This window comes from Grammomys surdaster, unplaced genomic scaffold (genome assembly GCF_004785775.1).
Source record: "Grammomys surdaster isolate TR1022 unplaced genomic scaffold, NIH_TR_1.0 125612, whole genome shotgun sequence".
Lineage (NCBI taxonomy): Eukaryota > Metazoa > Chordata > Mammalia > Rodentia > Muridae > Grammomys > Grammomys surdaster.
Genome location: NW_021620455.1, coordinates 1,290,016 through 1,310,867, shown reverse-complemented (window position 1 = coordinate 1,310,867; position 20,852 = coordinate 1,290,016). Strand labels below are relative to the sequence as shown.

Below are 20,852 nucleotides of genomic sequence, written 5' to 3'. Positions count from 1 at the left end.
TGCTCCCATCAGCAGTGTCACCTCTTTTGAGTCTATTTCTTTGATACAGAAGGACACTTAAGGGTGAATCCTCAGATGATGCCAGGATACAAAGGGCTGGCATGGAAAGCTGCTAGCCTAGGGAGTTCCTCAGCTCCACAGCAGGGATGCACGCTCAGTGCTTTCTGTCCTCCTTCACCCCATGCCTACCCAGACTCAAACCATGACCTCTGCCCCAATCAGAAAGGAAGAACCAAGGCCACCTCCAGAGGAAAAGGGGCCCTAGAATACTTTATCCTCTGCCTGGTACTGCAGGCAGAAGGACTTGGTGCTTTAACCATCCACAACATTCACCTCTTTTTTGAGGCAAATCACGAAGAACTCTTACGGGAAAGATGTCCAAAACAAGCTATTGCCCACTAATGGCCTTGTTATAAATTAGACCTTACTGACAAAGACCAAGGGAAAGTGACACCCATCAAGCGGATCTGCTGTTTGCACTTTCCAGACTCAGCACCACTGTTCTGACCTCACACGTGTCTCTCATTCTCATTTAAAGAAAGAAGCAGTGCCAGAATACCAGGAAAAAGCAGAGGAGTATAGGTCAAGGAAGAAGGGCAACCCCAGAGATGCACCACTGCAGGGCCTCCTGGGAGGCCACTGAGGGTGACCCTGGCCACAGCTGAGTCAGGGGCAAACACCCAACTATGACTTTGCCTCAGGGTTGGAGCCCAACTGAGTCCTTTCTTACTGCCCATCTTACAGGTGAGTGATTACAAGCCTGGGAGAGAAGAAGGATGGCAGGTGACATACAGGATTCTGATGACATAGAGTGCCCGGGTTACAGTGGAAATTTTATTTCAGAAGGCTGAATATCTAAATTTTGGTGGAGGCATAGAGAAAGAGATTTTTCTGGAAGAGAGTTGTGACCAGGGGAAGAAGTAGAGGTTGGAGAGAAAGGGCTAAGGAAGGGCAAGACATGCAGGGCCAGAGAATCTGGAGGAATTGCAGGGTTGAGAGTAGGACTCCTTGAAGTACAGCATAAGACAGAGCCAGAGGAAATGACACCATAGATAAGGAAGAGGTGAGCTATAGGTAACAAGATGGAGCCACCACGGAAGGACAGAATGTGGCTGAGCGCTGAATAGAATGGAAGCTGCCCAGGTGGAGTGGGCTGAGTTTCTGTCAGGCTAGGAACTGAAACACACAGTTGCCCCTCAATAACTACAATGGGTCTCTACAATCTAACACAAAGTTAGGGTACAAACACAAAGGAGACAAAGGAGTAGGGAGAGAACATGGAAGATCCAGCTCTTCTAGAATTAAGCTCTGGGTCCCAACTACATTATATGAACCACACTGGCCTCCAGCTTGTAGGCAGCTATCTAGGCAGCCAGAGTGGAGAAGCATGCTACATGGCTCAATGCCTATGAGCCTTACCAGTCTGCTCTTATTAATGGTATACAGTGCTCTACAATGTGGGATACTGGTCATCCCATCAACTGAAAGAGAAGAGAACTAAGAAAAGGTTAACTCATTCACATCTAGCTGCTAGTCCCTCAGGGCTCTGAGGCTTATTGCTTTTGGTTTATACAGTGAGACTTGGAACTCCCTCTCAGTCCCTGTTACTGTTAATAATTCTTAAGCTATACAGTGAAGAGCATGTATGCAGCCCATGTTCCAGTTCAAAGGGGCCACAGTGGGGCCTAGTACACTGACACCATCAGTGGATCATTTGCCTGAAATCTGCTAGCCAGTGCTACACATTACTTTATGCCCAGCAACCCAGTTTTGCCCTAGGTGACAATGGCCAAGGACTGAAAACAACACCCAGGTGAGTTGTACTGGTATACAGTGGCTGCCAGGAGTCAAGTGGGTTCACAGAAGTGCTCATGAAAGGCCACAGAAATCAACAAAACACAAGTGGGAGCAAAGGGGGCTGCAACCATTAAGCTGCATGACAAGCCCTTAACTTCTAAAGAGGGAAGGTTTCCGGGAATAAGGAATCCTTCTAGCAACCCCCACATACACACAATAATGAATGAGACTGTCCCTGGTGCACTGGCAATAAGGAGGTCTCCGAGAACCCCAGTGTACACTGGCAGAAAGGAGGCCTCTGGCACCTCCTGTACACTTGCAACAATGAGAGCCAGCACCTGTGCACACTCACAATGATGAGCCCTGCTAGCATCCGGTAAATTCTTGCAATGATGAGCCCTTCTAACGTCCCATGAACACTTGTGCCCACCTTGAGGAGAAGCATCAGCACTCTTTCAGTTCCCTGATTATACTTTAATTAAATCTCCAGCCCATGGTTTTAAAAAAAAAGCCATTATGGATAGGGACCAAGAATTTCATCACTCCCTGGTGAGCATAAAAATCAATCACTTAAGTTTTTATGATGTAACCTAAGAAAAGTAGACCTTTCTGAGGTTAAAAGATTTGATGGGTTCTCATTTTAGCTGAAGAAATCTGTCAGATGCTTCTGCTTCTGAGACAGAAATAAATGCCTTCTTCCTTCTCCTAGACTCTACCTATCAGCATCTAAATAGTTACAGCAACAAATCTGCCCAAGAAAACTTAAAAATTGGGATGTGGGGCAAAGGGCTACCATCCATAGTACAGGTGTGACATGTCAGGCTATCTGTCTAAACACAGGGATGTGAGACTAAAGTCTGGACTACCCTTGAAATGTCAACAGTAGTGCATGAGACACCCTTCCCCTACCTTCTCCCATATACCTTGCCCTCACCACTGGGCCGCCTGCAAGGGCCTACAGATGTGGGGACATTCGAAAACCGGAGTCACTCTGTTGGATGCCAATTGGAAATAAGAAAAAAATAACAAACACTGATAAAAAAGTTGCACCTGAAAAATCTCCACTCTAACTTATGCTCAGTGTACTTAGCAAAAGGTCAGAGCTCCGGAATCTGCTGGATAAATAAACGCCGGCAAGGCGGATGAATCACTGGAGAACTGGCGCATGGCAGCGAATGAATAACCTGCAAATGCGTCCCAAACCCCATTATTTCCCCTTTTCCAGGAGCCCAAGATTCATGTCCTCGCATGCCGCCAGTTCATTACTAAGAACTATCATCCCTCTTCCGGCGCACGCCAGGCAGTGTGCACAGCCCCTCGAGGACCCTTTAATGTTTAATTCCCCATCATCCGCTCCGCTGAACAGCTTAATCTCTGCTTGTATGATCAATACTATATCAGTGTAAATTAAAATGACAATTTTAAAGTAATTAAGCCTGTTAATGCTCGATTCAAATGTCATTATTTGCACTGGGGATCGAGGAGAAATCACACCGTGTCTGAGGTGACAGGAAGACGCTTGAGCCTCCTCACCCTGCTGCATGGTGCCACTGGAGGCTTTAGCAAAGCGGATTAACTTCTGCCTCGCCCTGCCAGGGTGCCTATCCAATTTCTAAAGAGGATAACACAATTTGATGAATTTAATTCCAGCTACAAACTCAATTATTGTGATAATAGATGAAAACTGGGAGGAGACTCTAACAAGGCTACGTTTTACAAATACACTTACCTCTACAATGGGATACGGCAGCAACGGCCTGATTTGATTTGTCCCCTCTCTTTTGAAAACCCTTTAAATAATTATGATGGTTGGAAGGACAGCCAACATTTATTAAAGAGACTTGCTTCAACCCAAAGGGCTGCGCTTAGACAATCTGGACCACATGCAAGCACTTGCTGTCCCAAGCTGCACAGCAGCATTTATGAGACAAGCTCTGTGTTAGCATTACATTGCTGGACTCATAAAGAGATACATAAAACTCATCAGCCATGGACCAGAACTGCCTGCTGCTCAGTTCCAGCTCAGAAACCAACAGCCAAGCATCTTCTTTCTGGGTAGACAATGGGGACATTAATACAAAGAAAATTAAGGGAAAAAAATCACCACTCTGCTCTGATTCTCAGGAGCAAAATGCACAGTTGGAGTGGGATGCCCAGAGTTCCCAACACCACACTTTTTCTGCCTGAGAGCTGGGGATGCCTTAGGCACAGTGACCATCAGTGGGTTTTATTCATTACATCAGCAATAAAAATTGACAACCAAACATTCATTTCAAGATGAAGAGTAAAGTGTAACAATTTCCGTTTGAGAGATGTTTGCACATTGAATGGCTAATCTTTCAGACCTACTCAGATAACTGCAGGCTCCAATCTGTTGTAGAGTTGGGTGGGAAGGACACATACTGAAGCTATCTAAATTTCAAACATTCAGCAATAAGGAATGCATACAGGTAGCTTTCCCATGCCCCTCCATCAAATGATTACATTGTTTTCTTGACCCTGCATATAAAACCTTGAGTTCCACAGGTTCATGTTCCCCTCCAATCACTGGTAGAAATCAGGGTTTGTTTGTTTGTTTGTTTGTTTGTTTGTTTTTAAGAGGTCCTTCTTTTTTTTCAGTTTGCTTAAGGTTTATTAGTAACAGCAAGAATGAACACACCATAAATACTGCATCAAAGAAAACTTAGAAGCTATTATTGGAACTGTTCATGTGTTCAAACACAGGTTCTTACTAAAAAGAACAGATAAACAATGTGATTGTTAAGAAATCAGTTTTAAGGTGAGTAAAAATGCAGACTATGTTCAGATGGGCCTCCTTTTCTGCTGCCTATAACAACTTCCCAAAGTTCACAGACAAGAACCAGAGAAAAAGTTACCATCTGTGAGACCTTCTCACGATGTGGAGACAGCTGAGTAGAAGCCAGACCTTCAGATATTTGATTTAAAAAAAAAAAAAAGTAGTATGGGACCAAAAGAAAAAGTTACACAGAAAATTCCTTCAAATTTTACCACCACTTTGCCTCGTATAAAATGAGAAACGGGGCTAATGAGAAGCTCAGTGGGTATCAGCACTGATGACCTAAGTTTGATCCCTGTACCCAAAGGGTGGCAGGAGAGAACCAGCTCTGGAGCTTGTCTTCTAAGCTCCACATGCACACAGTCACCTACACACAGACAGACAGACGGTCAGACACAGACACATACACAAAGAGATTTAAAAAAGAAAAAAAGAAAAAACTAAGATCTTCTCACAAAATGCAACAGACAAGAACATGGGGAAGCTGGCTTTGCTTTGGGAAGGGTATATTCATGACTGTCAGGAGTGTCTCCCCATGTCCTAGTGACTTTATGGTGCACTGCAGTAACCCTGAGACATCCGGGATGATGCTTTCTGCTGATGGTGACCTGGCATTCCTCTGTAGTGTTTATAAGAACAAGGAGCATCTGTAGAGGTGGGGCCTGGCCATATGAGGTTCCAAAGTGGGGTCTGTGCCAGACAGGTTATGCTCACTCTTGGTAGGTTAGGGTACCCAGCCAGCCACCCATTTACCACTGTTTTGAAAAAGGAGGGACAAACTCGAACCACATAGTTTCTCCCTTCAAGGAAACTGAGAAGTTCTCTCACAAACAAGATGAAAATGTCCCTTGGAGACAAGATGAAAATGTCCAACTGGAGAGAACCCAGGCAAAGAACCCATGACCCATGTCCTGGGTCATCCTCTTTATATAAACAGGATTCTTAGAGTTTAAAACTGTAGAGTAACAAGTAGCCAGTGTAAGGGGCATGAATCTAAAACAGATGAGGACTAAGTATAAAGACCAAAGACCACAACCCTAACCACCCAGGGGAGGCACAAGGAGAGCCCACTCTTAACCACATCCCTACAGACATCACACTGACCTATACCCAAATGTGTATGTACTTGGGGACTGGAGGTTAATCAGTAACCAGATACTGCTCAGCAAACCTGACCCTGACCACCATCTCATAGCTAAAGGGTCAGCAGGGTACAACTCTGTAAACACGGCTAGAGCATACACCGATCAATCACTTGTGCCCACCCCTACATCTTGGTCACCTGGCTCACAGACCCTCTCCTGCTGGGACTGATTTTAAAGAAACATACAGATTCTAGGCACTGAGCTACAGGGAAGAACATGGTTAAGGACTTGAAGAGAGTGCAGAGTCCTAGCCACTGAAGCCACATACACCTGGCACACATGCAGAGACTGTGACCCTGGGCCCACTGCAGGAGACACAGCTACCCTCTACATGAAAACCTTTGAGGTCACAGGAGAAAAGATTCTAGAGCATCCTCCACTGGAGTGCTAGAGGCTCTGCAAACTGGGCTTCTGGAGGACAAGAATCCAGGATTCAGGCTCTTGCATCTAACGTCAAATTTGTCACTGCTATGTTAGATGGCTTGATCTCCATCAGCAGTGTAAAAACATCTCAAGAAGACCAAGGCATATGTGAAGCAGAGGTCAGGCTTGCTATAAGCCCCAGGAAAAGACAAGCAGGGCTAGGCTCACAGGGGACTCTAGTGAGACGTCACTTGAGGCTAAATAAATAGAACGAGCAGCAACACTGTGAGCACCAGGACTATTTTTTTTATGTCTACTGCTTCAGTGATTTTCTGTCAAAAAATGCTAACAAGCATCAAAGTCCTTAAGAGCTTTACAATCTTTCAGTTTGTTCACCAATACATTTCCTGCAGTGTATTTGTTTCGTAGGCTCATGTGACACGGCCCTCGATCATGCCTGTCTACAGACTGATGGATCTACCGCCACTAGGCATCTGGCTCAGCTTCACCAAAGACCTGTTAAGGATTTCTCACCAGAGAGCACAGGACAAAGGTGGAGATATAGGAACTGGGGCCCTAGATTGGAAATGGTCATGCTGACCTGGATCAGTAAGCTGGGAGCTTGAAGTCTGTATCACCCTACCCTATACTGCCCTTGTGTCCACGACAGCCACAGGCTCCCCATTCCCACTGCCCTCCTGCCCACAGAAACCAGGACCCTGGACTCACAGCTGACTCACACAGCCACCATCAGCAAGTGGCCTATGGGATTAGGAGGGAAGGCCAGGGCAGATTAGAAGCCATGATTGCAAACAGAGGCCCCTGCAGGCTTTAAGTGGAAGACACCTGGGGGGTGGGGTGGGGGGACAAGCAGGGTCATGGAATCAGGTGTCACAATTAGTTGGGGCAGATGGGTGGTGCCACATGGCTGTGGCTGGAGGTCAGCAGGGCCCATGCTCTTTGCTGCCATCAGATGAGGCTTCTCCCTGGTCCTCATCCCATGTGCTCTCCCAATAGAAGACAATGAAGTACAGCGGTTCTCAAGCTCCTTTGGGGGAGGGGGCCAAACAACTCTTTCACAGGGATTGCCTAAGACCATTGGAAAACAGATGTTTACATATGATTCACAACAGGAGCAAAATTACAGTCATGAAATAACAACAAAACGAATTTAATAGTTAGGGATCACCAAGATGTAAGGAACTGTATTAAAGGGTCACAGCGTTAGGAAAGTTGAGAACCACTCCTCTAGTACCAGGCACAGGTGCAAGTGTGAAGCCTGAGGCTTCATTTCACGCTTTACACCCTCTGTGACACATGGGTCCACCTGTAATTGGAGCCTGACCCCAGAAGCAGTCCAGAGTCCAGATGTGAGGAGGTTTCCTCACTTGTAAACCAGACACTGTCAGCACACTGCAGGGAAGGCGTTTGGTACTGGAAGCCAGGGTACTGGTTTGAAAGGACACTCGGGACCTTGTGACCAGTAGGTGGGCACCTTCTACTCTCACCTGTCACATCTGTGTCTTACTGTCAAGTCTATTCAGCTCTCCTCCCATGTTAAAAGTCAAGTCCTCTGCCCTACTTTTATTGATCAGTAACAGTTATTTACATGAAGAACTTTTCAAGCCCATGTTGTCTCATGGGCTGTGAGCTGCCTCTACTTTTGCAACAAAACAAATGTTTCATTTGAGGATGACTGCCTTCCAATACTTCCTGCTTGCCAAGTTCTGCCATCACTTCTCCCTCAGATTTGTAACCACATAAAAATTAATTTCCATAGTCTCTGGTGAAAGCTGGGCTTTACTCACAGCAAATGGTCAGCTCAGGGTCATCCTTCCCTTATGCAGACCATACCCTTACGGCTGAACAGCCTGGACATCTCTGTCAAAATCAAAGGTGATTTTCTCCTATAATCCCAGCTCTCAGAAGGTTGAGGCAAGAGGATCAGAGGCCTGAGGCTAGCCTAACCCAGTTTCCAGAGTCTCCTTTCTAGCCCTCAGCCTGTTTTTCTGGGTTTATACTTAGACTCCATCCATCTTGCCCACTGCAGGTTTATAGGAAGTCTTGATCAGGCAAGATGATCCCTCAACTGTCCTGTGTCAAAGTTGTTGAAGCCACTGTAGGTCCTTTACACTTCCATGTAAATCCATAAATCCAGAGTTTTGATTTCTAAGAACCCTCTGCTCACACATTGCCTAGGATCGCTCTGAAGCACCATGCCAGTCTTGGTGGAATAGACACATCAATACCACTGAGCACTCCCTGAGCCTGGCACAGCTCCACGTACCCAGGCCTCACTGATGTGTGTAAGCAGCACGTAAAGGCTCTCAGGACACAGGTCTTATAGCACTGACCTAAGACAGTCCGGAATAGCTCACACTTTGGTGCTATTAGAAAGGGTAACGTTATCTGAATTTCAGCTTCCAAGAGAATCATTTACAAGTTGATAGCTTGCAAGTCACTGGACACAGGACAAGAAGTCAAAGACCTAAACAAAGTACTTCCATGTTAACAACCCCAGTCCTGGTCGCTTGTGAGAACACTGCAGGAACCTGGTGGCTCACTGAAGGAACCTCGCTCTCATTATTCCAGTGCACTTGGTTCAAGAATTTGATCCTACATCTCAAATCAAATGGTTTGTGTTTGTCTCTGGACTGGATTCTCAAACCACAGCACAAAAGGTAAGTGTGCCCATAGGGGCATGGAGTGAGTCGGATGGACGAGAGGGCATGTGGAAAAGGACTAAACCACAGCTTCGTTTATAGGATTGGCCACACTCTGTCTGGTTGCCACATCTCACTAGGACACTAAAGTTCCCACTGGTCTCCACCTGCCTACGTCTGACCTTGCATCTCTTTTTTGAAAGGTAGAAGACTGAAATCAAGAAAAATAACAAAAAATGGGTTGGGTCACTATTGCTAATCTACTCTGAATTTACTTCAATATGAATTTAAGGCTAGATCAGATAGGTCTTTAAATTAGTAACTACCAACCTGTCCACAAATGAATGCCTCCCGTTTTCCCCCAAACTCTGCACCTGTCCCCACTGACTACCTGGTCACACCCTACTTCCTTCTTTGATGCTCTAAGCATGGCAAAACTCTGACTTCCTCTCTCCCTGCCAATCATGGTCAGATATTCTATGTGCCAGCAATGGGAGCCTCTTCCTGTGCTGCTTGATGCAACATCTGCTCCCTGAATGCCAGGTGCTTCCTATATGTCCTCATGTGTGTTAGCTTAAGTATCTGTTCCCTTACATCTACTATGTAACACAGCACATGTTGTATGTAATTAGCTCTGGCGCCCAACTGAAAGCACAGGCTTCCACTGTGCTCTGGGTGGGTTACTAAATTTCCTGTGGCTCTCCTGCTAGGAAAAGGCACTAGTGCTCAGTAGCTGCAAGGACCCAGCTCAGGCAGTGCTGACCACTAAGGGCTCCTTGGCAACTGCCAGAGCGTGAGCACTCCCTGCCTGGTATCTTCTAGTGTGGCCCGGCTCACCCACTGCCTGGTATCTTCTAGTGTGGCCCGGCTCACCCATATTTGTACAATGATGTCAACTTAGGATATCAGCTACTGTATCCAGCAAAGCACACAAAATGACACCATAGGAATCCAGCTAGCTCTGGTGGAGTGACTGGCCAGTAGGACTGACAGATGCAGCTGGCCAAGTGTTGTGTTGGGGCTTCAAGGTCAGTAGAGACTTTGGGCCTTCAGCTGTGCTCCACACAGCCCTTACTGAACTATCTGACACATTTAAAAAACAACCAACGCTTGTGGGGAGTTCACTAGCCAAGGGAGCTAAGGAGACAGCATTCCACACTACGTGTCCGTGCCCCTCGTTGTTCGTCAGCAGCTCCTCATCCTAATGTACTCCCAGAACCTCGGCCAAGTCTCAACCACTCCCTCTATATTCAACAGCCCAGAACATAGGTCCTGAGGGCAGACGCCAGGGGAGCTATTCTTGTGTCTCAGGCCAGCAGCAGGCTGAACACACAGGAGCACATCCAGGTTTTCCAGGGCTGACAATCTGGCTATACCTCATCCTTAGGTTAGGGAAGCAGGTCCAAGATCTTGGCTGAGCCTGGTAGACTTTGGTTGCCGAGAAGCAAACCCATGCTCCTGTCCTCTCTGTCCTACAAGAAGATGGGTGGTGGTGTCCCAGAATTCCTCTGTGTGGTCATTTGGTGAGCCTCCCTGTGGCACAGGGCATATGCACCTCCCTCTGAGACTCTTGTTTGACTACTGTCAGAGGTGAGTTGAGCACCACTGCCCAGAAAAGAGCAGTCCCACAAGAAAACACAACATTCCCATCTAGTCATGAGAATCTGGCATCCAGGAGGTGAGTATCACCTAGCAGTCACCACATTATCCCAGGGGAGCAACCATGTATGTGCAAAGATGACTTGGGCTCTGGTCATCTCCTATTCCAAACCTGGTATTGGTGGTATCTCCACATTACCACACCTGGGGGACAGTAACACTGGAATGAAGTTGCACAAATATGGGGTCCTTAACACCCACAGGGGCAAATTATATTTGGAGTGTTGCCCCGAATGTGATGTTGAGGACATATACCAACATCCTGCATGCCAGGCAGCCATTGCCACCTCTTCCTCTTCAGTCAATGTTCCCTAAACCAGGACAGAGTAAGTGTTCTTTCCTTAAGACCATGGCAAGTAGGCAACATGGCTGGTCAGAGTTACCTCACCCTTGTGAGAGGTCATAGGTTCAATCAAGGAGTTCACCAAGGTTCAGATAAATAGGTTCACCACACTGGTGGCTCCATCCCTCCTTCCAGTACTAAACCTTCCCAGAATGCTTGTGACATTCCCTCCCTGTCCCAAATCCATCAGCAGATATCCCAACCTCTTGTTCCTGACTACCTTGAGTCTAAATATGAGTGACAGTGGAGACGTGGGGATAGCCATGGCCCATGGGCACTCACAGACATTTGTGGCTGAGCAGATGAAAGCTCTCTGTTACTTTCAGAGTTACCATAGCTCTCTGTCCCAAACTCCTCTATCAGAATGTGGATGGAACATGGGGAACATAGGCAACTGCTTCTCCTGGCTGACAAGGAGTCCTATGTACAGGCCCACAGCTGAGTCTCCTAGTGACCAGAGAGGCACATTTTGGCCTGTCTAACACTCCTAAGGCACATTAGGGTCTCCTGAATGCATGGGAACATACCAAGATCTGATGACACCCAGAGAGGCAAACATGGGGTCCTTAACACCCACAGGGTCAAATCTTGGGTTCCTCAACATTTGCAGAGGCACCTTGAAGTCTGCCTGGTGCCCCAAAAGACATGTCTGAATCTAGTGGACATCCACAAGGGCACATCTGCATCTATCTGATGCCCATCGGGGCACATCTGGGTTTGCCCCACGCTCACCTGGGCACACTTAGATCTACCCCACAAGGGTATATCTGGCTCTGGAGGATACTCACAGGGGCATATTGAGGAATTATGTTGAGCATCTATTTAATGCCCAATAAGTAAATATAGGTCTTCCCAATGTCCACAGAGGCACATCTGAGTCTCCCAAATGCCTTTAGGGGCACACTGGCACACTGAGCCTGCCCAGCATAAAGAACAAGAAGCATGAGAAGCTGATGGCTGAGCAGAAAGTACTGGGTCTTTATTGAAGATGCTGGAGAACAAGGTTACCTCTTCTCTGCAGGCAGCTCTCTAGTATCCAGTCAGCACAGCTTTGACAGACAGGGCATTCCCTTCTGGACATTAGAGAGTAGGATCTCTCACTCCTAAAGATAACAGGATGAGTCACCCAGGAAAACCCAGAGAGGATGGGTCAACATGAAGCTTCCACTGTTCCCCTGTGTGGTGCCTCGCACCTGCCCCTCTGCTTTCTGCCAGGCAACGTGGAGGCATGGCTAGTGGTGGGTCTCAGTTGCCTTCTGAAAGGGAAACTTCTTAAGAGACATATCTCAGCTTGTCCTTGAGCTCATGAGAACCAGTGTCAGCCACTTGCAAATCCTGGAATCCTTACAGGCACCACCCCTCCTGGAGACATGAGGCTTAGCCTGTTCTAAACATATGTCCTGGGCTAGGCAGACTCCCTTCAGGGCCTGGGCTATAGCCAGAAAAAGCCTCACATCTCCTCAGGATGCATGGAGCTTGCAACAAAATTAACCTCGTGGCAATTGTTTCCCCCACTTTGATAGCCCAATGTCAGCTCATCTGTTACAGGGAAATAAAAAAGTCAAGCCTAAATGTATAAAAAATTATGATGGAAGTCCTAAATAAAGCGTAGACTGCAAGCTCATTGAGTCAAAAATCAATCAATCAATGAGGGAGTGGGTTAGGAGCACCTCATAAGCCCCAAAGAAATCATTTGCCCAAACACTGGGATTTAACGGTGGAGGACCAAATTCCAACACTTTTAGGAAGTAAATAATGAAAAATCAATTCAGAGGAAAAACAGATCAAGAACCCTGACTGTGACGTGCCGACACATTTATTGCTGAATACCATTCCTTGGCTGACCCGAAAACTTCGGAAGGTGTTTATTTACTTTCAACACCTTCCAGGGATCAATATTTTTAATTTGGATCCGAGTTATTATTTTTCACATCACAGCAGCGGGGAGCGGCGTAAAGTGGCTCATATTTTAGTGCTAAAAAGATCGATACGACAGTTTCACCTTCACTGCGGCCCGGCTGCTGCGGCCGCACATCATCACATCCCGAAGGGCCATGGTACTGAGGCAGGAGGGCAGGTCATCACCCGACAGGGGTGCAGACAGCCATGATTTAACTGAGCACAGGGCGCCCAGTGCCCTCAGAAAACCAATCTTGCTCCTCTCACTTCATCAGGTCTCGGGTGAGGAGGAGGAGGGCAGGGCCCAGTGCAGAGGGGGCCACTACTGGCCAAGATTAGTCCCTCATCATAAACGCATTTGCCTTTTCCTCCTCTTCCTCAGATCAAAGAACATCAGCCAACTCCATTAATTTCCCACAAATTTCCTCCAACCTCTTATTTAGGAGAAAGCAGGGAGGGACCACCACAGAGTGGTCGGAAAGGGTCTTCTGGGAAGGGGCAGCCTCCACTCCTCAGTCTCACCCTCAGAACCAGGGCTTCTGCTGAGGCAGTCAGGCCACATAGGGCAGGAGCCTCCTGAGTACACTCAGGGCATGGGAGCAAATGTGGACATCAAGCCAGGCAGGACAAATGTGTGACAGCCCCTGGTCAGCCTTCAGCACCTCATGTTCTCCCTAACCCTAATTTAACTATCACCCCAAACTTCAACCCATGCTCTGCAAATAAATCCCAGAGCCCAGGAAAACCCAGGGCACCCATGCAAAAGCAGAGTCACGTGTCTTATGTCTAAGTGCTTGGGCTTATAACTCTGAGAAACACCTATTCCCAACAGTGCTGGCAGCTACACAGAGGAGAAAGTAAAGAGACCCTGACCTTCCTTTGCATGAAGATAGAAAAGGAACTACCGGCCCACATGTGAACAGCATCCAGATATCTAGGTGATCCTGACTCAAAGGTCTGAGTCCTTCTGCCAAGCAAGAGCCTTGCATAAGCAGACAGCAGGACTTTTGCACTGACAGAGCTGACCCTGAACCTAATAGATAGACATTGCCTACTGGAGCCATCCCTAGCCTGCTATTGTCCCTGAATTAGATAGGTCACTGGAATCTCCAGTCTCTGGCTTGCCCAGGACCCCATTCAACTACCATCCCCCTACAGCCCACATAGGCTGCTTATGAATAAAATTCCTAGGGGAACAGATGAGGCTGGAGTTCCCTTAAGCAACACTATTGGCATTACCCATCCAAACCATCACACCCATGCCTGCTACCAATAGCACAGCACACAAGATTTCCTCCAGGTACCTGCACCTTAGGAAGCTTGTGTAACCTCCAGGAATGTTCTACCTCCAGCTATCCAGCTGCCTTCCCTGGCCTGAGGCAGAGTATGGGCAAGCCCAGGTCGAGGCAGAGGATGGGACTGAGAAACCTACAGATGTTGCCTCTTGTCTCTGTCCCAATGGCACAGCTCTATCCCTGGGGACCTATGACAGCAAGCTAAACCTTCTCAGACTTCTCAGGAGCTGTGTCACCCATAGCAACAGACAAAGTCTTTCCAACAATAAGCCATTAGTAAGGTATGGCTCCTCCAAACTCCCCCTAGCTGGTCAAGAATTCCTCCAGAAACAAGAGCTTTGGCCAGGTCATATCAGCTCTGAAGTTCTACCCAGCGCACTCTCCTCTGGGTGCAGGCAGAAGCAAAACCAAGAAACCTATTACCTTTCCAGTTCCTAACAGGAATGCTATTAAATTAGCTGCAGCTTCAAGAAGCTACCCAGGGTTGGCTCTACAGCCAGACAAGGACTATAGCCCTAGATCTGGGCTTTGGAACCCCTAATCAGGCACCAGAACTTTAGATATCAGGTCAAAAGAATGGGATGAGAGGATGTGGCTATCTGAAGACATGGACCAGGCCATGTCTGAAACCCATCACAGAGAACACAGCCTCTGGCTTCCCAGACCAGGTGAGCAGTCAGCAAAGCATTGGTGAACACTCCATGCTAAAATGCTTCCCTTCAGTAGCAAAACAAGACAGCGGTGGAATTATACGAAAATAAATTTTCAGTCTCTTCCTTACTTTGCCATTCTGAAGCAAGAGTACAAGGAAGCCGTTACCTCACGCACTCTTATTGATGTGCCAGCTTGTCGAGAGGTAAGCGATGTGTTTTCTATGCTCCTCCGAGTGGCTGGCTAAATCAGACACATGATTTCCATGCTGCTAGAGTGTGTGATCAATAGACACTAGCGCAGACTTGGAAAACTTCACCCAAGTAGTTCCTCAGTGTCCAATCTGCGTGGCTGGCTTACTGTGAAACTGAACTGTGCCACTCTGTGATTCGGAGAGCCCTGGGGAGCAGCCTTCAAAGTCCATCTCCAACACTGGAGGCATGAGGCATAAACCCAGGAAGTAGTTCAAGTGCCAGGAGAGCTTGCTCATTCCCCCTCCCTCTCCCTCTCTTTTTCCTGGGTCCTCTGAACTCTGGTTACCATTCACACCAGCTCAAGGTCATCTTTCTATCCCCTAATCCACACTGTACAGAGCTCAGCTTCCAGCTAGGGCTCTTCTTCAAGGACCCTTCTTCTTGGGTCTATCTCATCTGGCAGGCCCAAGAGGGCTACCCTGAGAATAAGCAGCCCTGGCACCATCCAACAAAACTGCAACTGCACTGTGGCACCAACTTTGAAAAGGTCAGGGGTTTTCTTCATTTTGTTAAAATCAGTGTTCTTATGAAGGTATAGCCTCATGTTACATGCCAAACTCAATGAATGGCTCACAGGGGCTATTGCCACCAATTCCCTCCCAACATGTGGTGTGCCTCTACACCAAAGGGTAGAGGCCTTGTCCTCACTGAGCCAGTCTCTGGAAGTGAGGAGTGGCCCTAGCTAAGGTACCACCAATAGACAAACATGCACTCTAGAAGCCAGATGTCCCTCAGGAAGAGGTCATGAGTGTTTGAGAAGGGAAGCAAAAAGCAAACAGGCAAGCCAGGTAACATGAAGTCACAGGTAAGCCAATAGCATGGCCTACAGAGTGGCAAGGACAGCCCCAGCCTACAGAAGGATGCAGATGTCTGTCCCTTCAGGAGCACACCGTGGGCATCTGACATTCTAGGGCCTAGAAGCAATGACCCAGCCTCCGGGAGGATGAGTTCTGCATTACTGTACCTCCATTACTGCCCCGGGTGGTGCCTAGAGATATGAAAAAAAGGAGTTGACTGAAAAGAGCTAATGCGGAGTCCTGGGTCCCAAGTAAGGAGTGTAGCACAGTATGGTGGGTTGGGTGCCACTTGGGGAGCACATATTTTGCTCTTAGTTCCTCTACAGCACTCTACACGTTAGTCACAGTAAGCACACAGAACTTAATGTCCCCATTCCAGGATAAAAAATCTTAAGAGCCATCCCTGCAGGGAGCACTGTGCCTGCATGTGCTGCACTGGTGCCACCTCCTGGCAGCTAAGACCATTTGCAGTTGTCCTATTTTAAGCCCCTGGAGCATCACCAGCAACAGAGGCAGCAGATCTTAAGCTACCAGTCTACGTATCACCAGGAGCTCCCATCCCCACCCCAACAACCACCCCACAGTCAGCTCATACAGCAGGCATAGTTCATTCAGTTCAGCAGCTTGCTGGAAACAGGCCACTATTTTCTGATCCCCATTAATGCCCATGACAGCATTTATGTATAAGATAAATTCATCTCAATTTCCTTTTTCAATTAATGGCCTATTATTTGAACCAGACTCAGCTAAAAACACTCAGCTGATACCATCAATCTTACAAAGATTAAATTTCTCTGTCTGAAGTTACAGGGTACCAGGCTAGGAAGGAGGATGGCTACCTAGTTGTCGGATGCTGCCAGCTATGTTCAGGACCCCAAGGGTGGAGGTCCTTCCTTCCTTAGGACATCCTAAGGCCCTCATTAAAGGACATAACACACCAAGAAACAGTGAAGGGCTGTGAATTGGATGGTGCTCAAAGATCCAGGACCACTGTAGTTACATCTGGGATAAGTGACCTCTACTCTGCTACCTACAATGACTCCAGACAAACATGGAGAGCCCTTGATCATCACCATTCAATCAGACATGAAGGCACTTCATATCACACTGTGGTTGATAGAGAGGCTGGGTACCAGGACAGGAATGCCAAGGTATAATCGCTGCTTGACAAGCAAAGGAGAACAAAGCAAAGCAGATCTACCATATGCTATGTTCTACCCTCAAACAATGGCCTTCTTCCTCTGTCAGTCCAGCTATGAAGGCTCTTGCAGTATCAAACCAGCCCTGTTTGTGCATGTGGGATTTATCCTACCTTCTGCTGTACTTTTAGGTCATTGTGTCTATATATTTAAAGGGGAGTTATGGAAAAAGAACCTCCCTACAGATGATGCCAGTAGTAGAGCAAGGCCTTGATGGAGGAAAGATGCTGCAGCTGAGCCTTCTGCAGCATTGGTGCCCATGGTCTGATGGTGACGTACCTTATTGAGATTCTGCCTGGATTTTCTGCTGGAAATCCCATTGCCACAATCAGATCTAAGAGTGTGTAAATTTTGTGAAATTGTGGAAACCCTTAGGCACTGTTTTTCCAAGCATCTCTGTTCCCTCTGCCCTCTGGAAAGCCCTAGAGACATGGTGCCAGGCCATATAATGTCATCTCAGAGTGATCCTTTCTAGGCTGTTTTCATTTCTAGCAGTTCCCACTGCTTTCCTTCAGTTTACCCCCTTTCCTTCTGTTGTGTCTAATCTGGTATCTATCTTCACTGATACCTCTTGTCTTTTTCATCTGTGTAAGCCTGACTTATGAAGATAAAGCTGGGTCTTGGCAGAGGAAACCCAGGAGGCTAAAGGGAGAGGACTTTTACAAGAAGGAAAGAAGTACAGAGCTGAGAGGAAGAAGACAGTAGCAGACGCAGCAAATGGAAGAAGAGGGAGAAGCAGGAGGACAGAATGTACCTGGCACTGGATGCTTCAAATCCAGAGACTGAAACCTTGACAGGGGTTCTCTAGCCCAAGGACAACCCCAAAGCCAGTCAGCCCCTCCCCCCGACACACACGAGATGCAGGGCAGGAGCCATGCCCTGTTCTGCCCACAATGACACACACTCTTCTATATCTCTCCATATGCTTCAACAGAGGCCAAGCCAGGTAGCTGCTCACGGTAGCCCATGGCATAAGATGGGCTGACAGACGAGGATCACTGCGAGATCTCCCCTCATGGAGAAGAGAAGTAGCACCTATGAATGTGACAACATGTCAGAGGGCAAAGTAAAAGGCATAGGGGCGGAAAGCACAGAAAGCTAACTGAATCCCTGAAGGGTTGGGCACCCCAGAACTCGAGATGCTGTTATCCAAACCAATAGTTACAAAAGCTTTCAAACATCTTTTGCGAGTTCCTGACCCTTCACAGTGCCTCCTACCTCCTAAAGCAGCTTATAGAAGAGGGACAGTTGCTATGAGGTTGGTGCAGGCTCTGTTCTATATCACTGTAAGGCACACCTTTTCTGAAGCATGTCTACCTCTAAAGACCTGCTCTGGCTTACAAAGTGATAGCCAATCCTAGGAGCAGAGACAATGAGCAGCCCAGATTCTAGTTCAATCTCTCATCTAAGCCACCCTGGAGACCCTGGATCCTCTTCTTCTGTCATACATCTCAAGGCCAGCCTCCCTGAACTGGCATGCTTTCTCTGTACCAGCAATGAGGATGCACTCTTAAGCCTTGGCCACCAGCTCTGCCAGGCTGGGGGAGGGGGAAGGACTCAGACCATCCAACAGTCAACAGAACATGAGAAGCTTTTCATTTAGGACAGCCACACTGTACTGTGACAGGGCATGCACGCCGACTCGGTACTTTTCAGGAACAGCCAAGATTCAGGCTCCTTTGACCTGGGACTCATGCCATAGCTTAAAAATGACTCACCGTGAAGTGTTCCTGTGATTTGTAGTTTTCATCCAGGTAGACACGAGCCCTGTTGTATTCTTTCATTGCATCACTGGATAGTAGTTCCCTGGGAGGAAAAGAGTAAGCACAGTAAGCAAAGGCCCAGATACCATGCCTTCCCACAGGTGTGCTTCCAGCCACATGGGTTTTTCACATCACCCCAAGACCCACACAGCCCCCAAATGGGCAAAGGAGGAGGGAGGGAAGGAGGAAAGAGGGGAAATATGTGATAGCCACAGTGGAAACAGATGTCCACTTTGTGTCCTTGGTACACAGAGGGAAGCCCACATAGTAGTCTCTAGTCTCTACTCAGGCCTGTGAGATGCCTACACCCTGAGGCCTCCTGGGGATAAAGATGCTGACGGGAAGACTAGGGACTCACTTAGGCCACACACCATGTGTAGGTGACTTCCAGAGTCTGCTGCTCTTTTTGGCAGCCCCAGAGTGCAGACAATGATAGTGACTAGCATTTCCTTAAAGTAGACAGTAGCCTGTGCTCATCAGCCAATGTGGCAGAACCTCACTATGTCTCCCACCATCCCTTTTTATGGTCAAAGACCAAACAGTTGATCTTATCATTGTCTCTAGATTGTCTAGAGAAGAAGTACCTACCACACATCTAGCCCAGAATGTGGGACAAAAGCCCATTCCTTCTCTGCTGCTGGTGAGAAGCAGGCACAGCATAATGACCCAAAAGTACATATGTTAGGGAAGAATCCCAGGGGAAATCATAAGTCTAGGAAAGATAAGTAGCAGATGAGCCTGGGTGGACTCCAGTGGACCACCAGGTACTGCTACTGGCAGCCACAGATCTCAGTGTGTTCAGGGGTGTGAAAAAAGGAGATAGAGATGCCTGGGCACCAACCCAGAGCACTGAATTGAGATTATGGGGAGTGAGGAATAGAGAGGACAGGAGGTCAACCCTGACTACCAGGCACATCTGGCGTCAAATGCCTGACATGGTATGATGGCTTAAATGCAATCCTTAAAACGTACTAGGTAGAGGAAAGGAACTGACTTCCTTTGTCGGACCTCCGACAAAGTTGCTGTTGGACCTCCACATACAGGACACTGGCACACGCTGCCTTCTTCCAGACAAATGTGAGTAAAAAGTTACCTGACATGAGAAGGATCAACATCAGGGCCATAGGTTTTTTTTTTCAAAACAAACTACCAACAGATCCAGGCCCAGAAAGGATAAAGTAATAGGATTAGTGGAAAATAATGTTAAAATTGTGAATATAAATACGATCCTAGCCCCAAATGAAAATAGGAATGTACAGAGGAAAGGAGTTTCTGGTGCTGAGAGATGAGGATCAGGATCTCACAGGATGAACTGAGAGTCGGCATCCCTGCAAAGCAAGGCAGTAGGGGCTCCCACACCATGTGGATGGCAGAGCCTCTCTGGGCAACACTGCATCAGGGCAAGGGAGAAAGACAGCATCTGTGGACAGAGAGGACTAATGTTCTCTACACTTGGTCAAATCTATAGGTGCACAGTTCAAAATAAACAATATTAAACCAAAACGTAACAAAAAGGAGCTGCTACAAACAAGGTAGAGGGAGATGAAAGCGAGCAGCCGGGAAAGCACATTATCCACAAGAAGATGAAGATGCACACAAGGGCTGGGCTCTGGTCGGAAACAATGAAACACAGAAGACAATGACATGGTGTCCTTCAAGTAGTGAGGGAACTGACAAGCGTCCATTCATTCCCAATAAACGCAGCTTTCAAAAATGAGAACAACGAACTTGTTCAGACAAACAAAGGCTGAGAGAATCAGCAGCAGCTGACTTGTACTGAAATAAACAGTACAGAAAGCTCTTTGGCTAAGGAAAATGGTCTAGGTAGAAGCTGACTCCAGCCAAGAGCGAAGAGCACCATGCGGGAAACACACACGAGGGTACCTGACAGTCCCGATCTTCTCAAGGACAGGCTGCTCTTCAAAGCCAGAGCAGCAAGGCTTACAGTGCCCCACACAGCCAAGGGGCAGTAGTGGTGGAACCTCCCTCCCAAGGGCCACTGGTCTGCAGGTGCCCAGGGCTCAGTGACCACAGCACCTTCCCCCTTCAGATGTTTTGCTGCTCTAACCCACAAGCCTCTCTCCTTTGTCAAGTTGGAGTTCTTGGCATAAACACTAATTTCTGTCAGTGATGTGTGCTGCAGATGTTTTTCATAAGGTGGCTTAGCTCTTCCTTTGTTCAGAGTATCTTTCTGTAACAATATGGCTTTCTTTAACACAACAAATGT

General features: G+C 47.4%; 1 protein-coding gene across 1 annotated transcript in view; it reads right to left on the bottom strand.

The window, feature by feature from the left end:
• Positions 1-20,852, bottom strand: part of Inpp5a (inositol polyphosphate-5-phosphatase A) — a 182,249-nt gene that overhangs the window by 78,186 nt on the left and 83,211 nt on the right. The window contains exon 4 of the mRNA XM_028787155.1: positions 18,581-18,668. Coding sequence (XP_028642988.1) covers positions 18,581-18,668 — 88 coding nt within the window. The remainder of the gene's footprint in view (positions 1-18,580; positions 18,669-20,852) is intronic.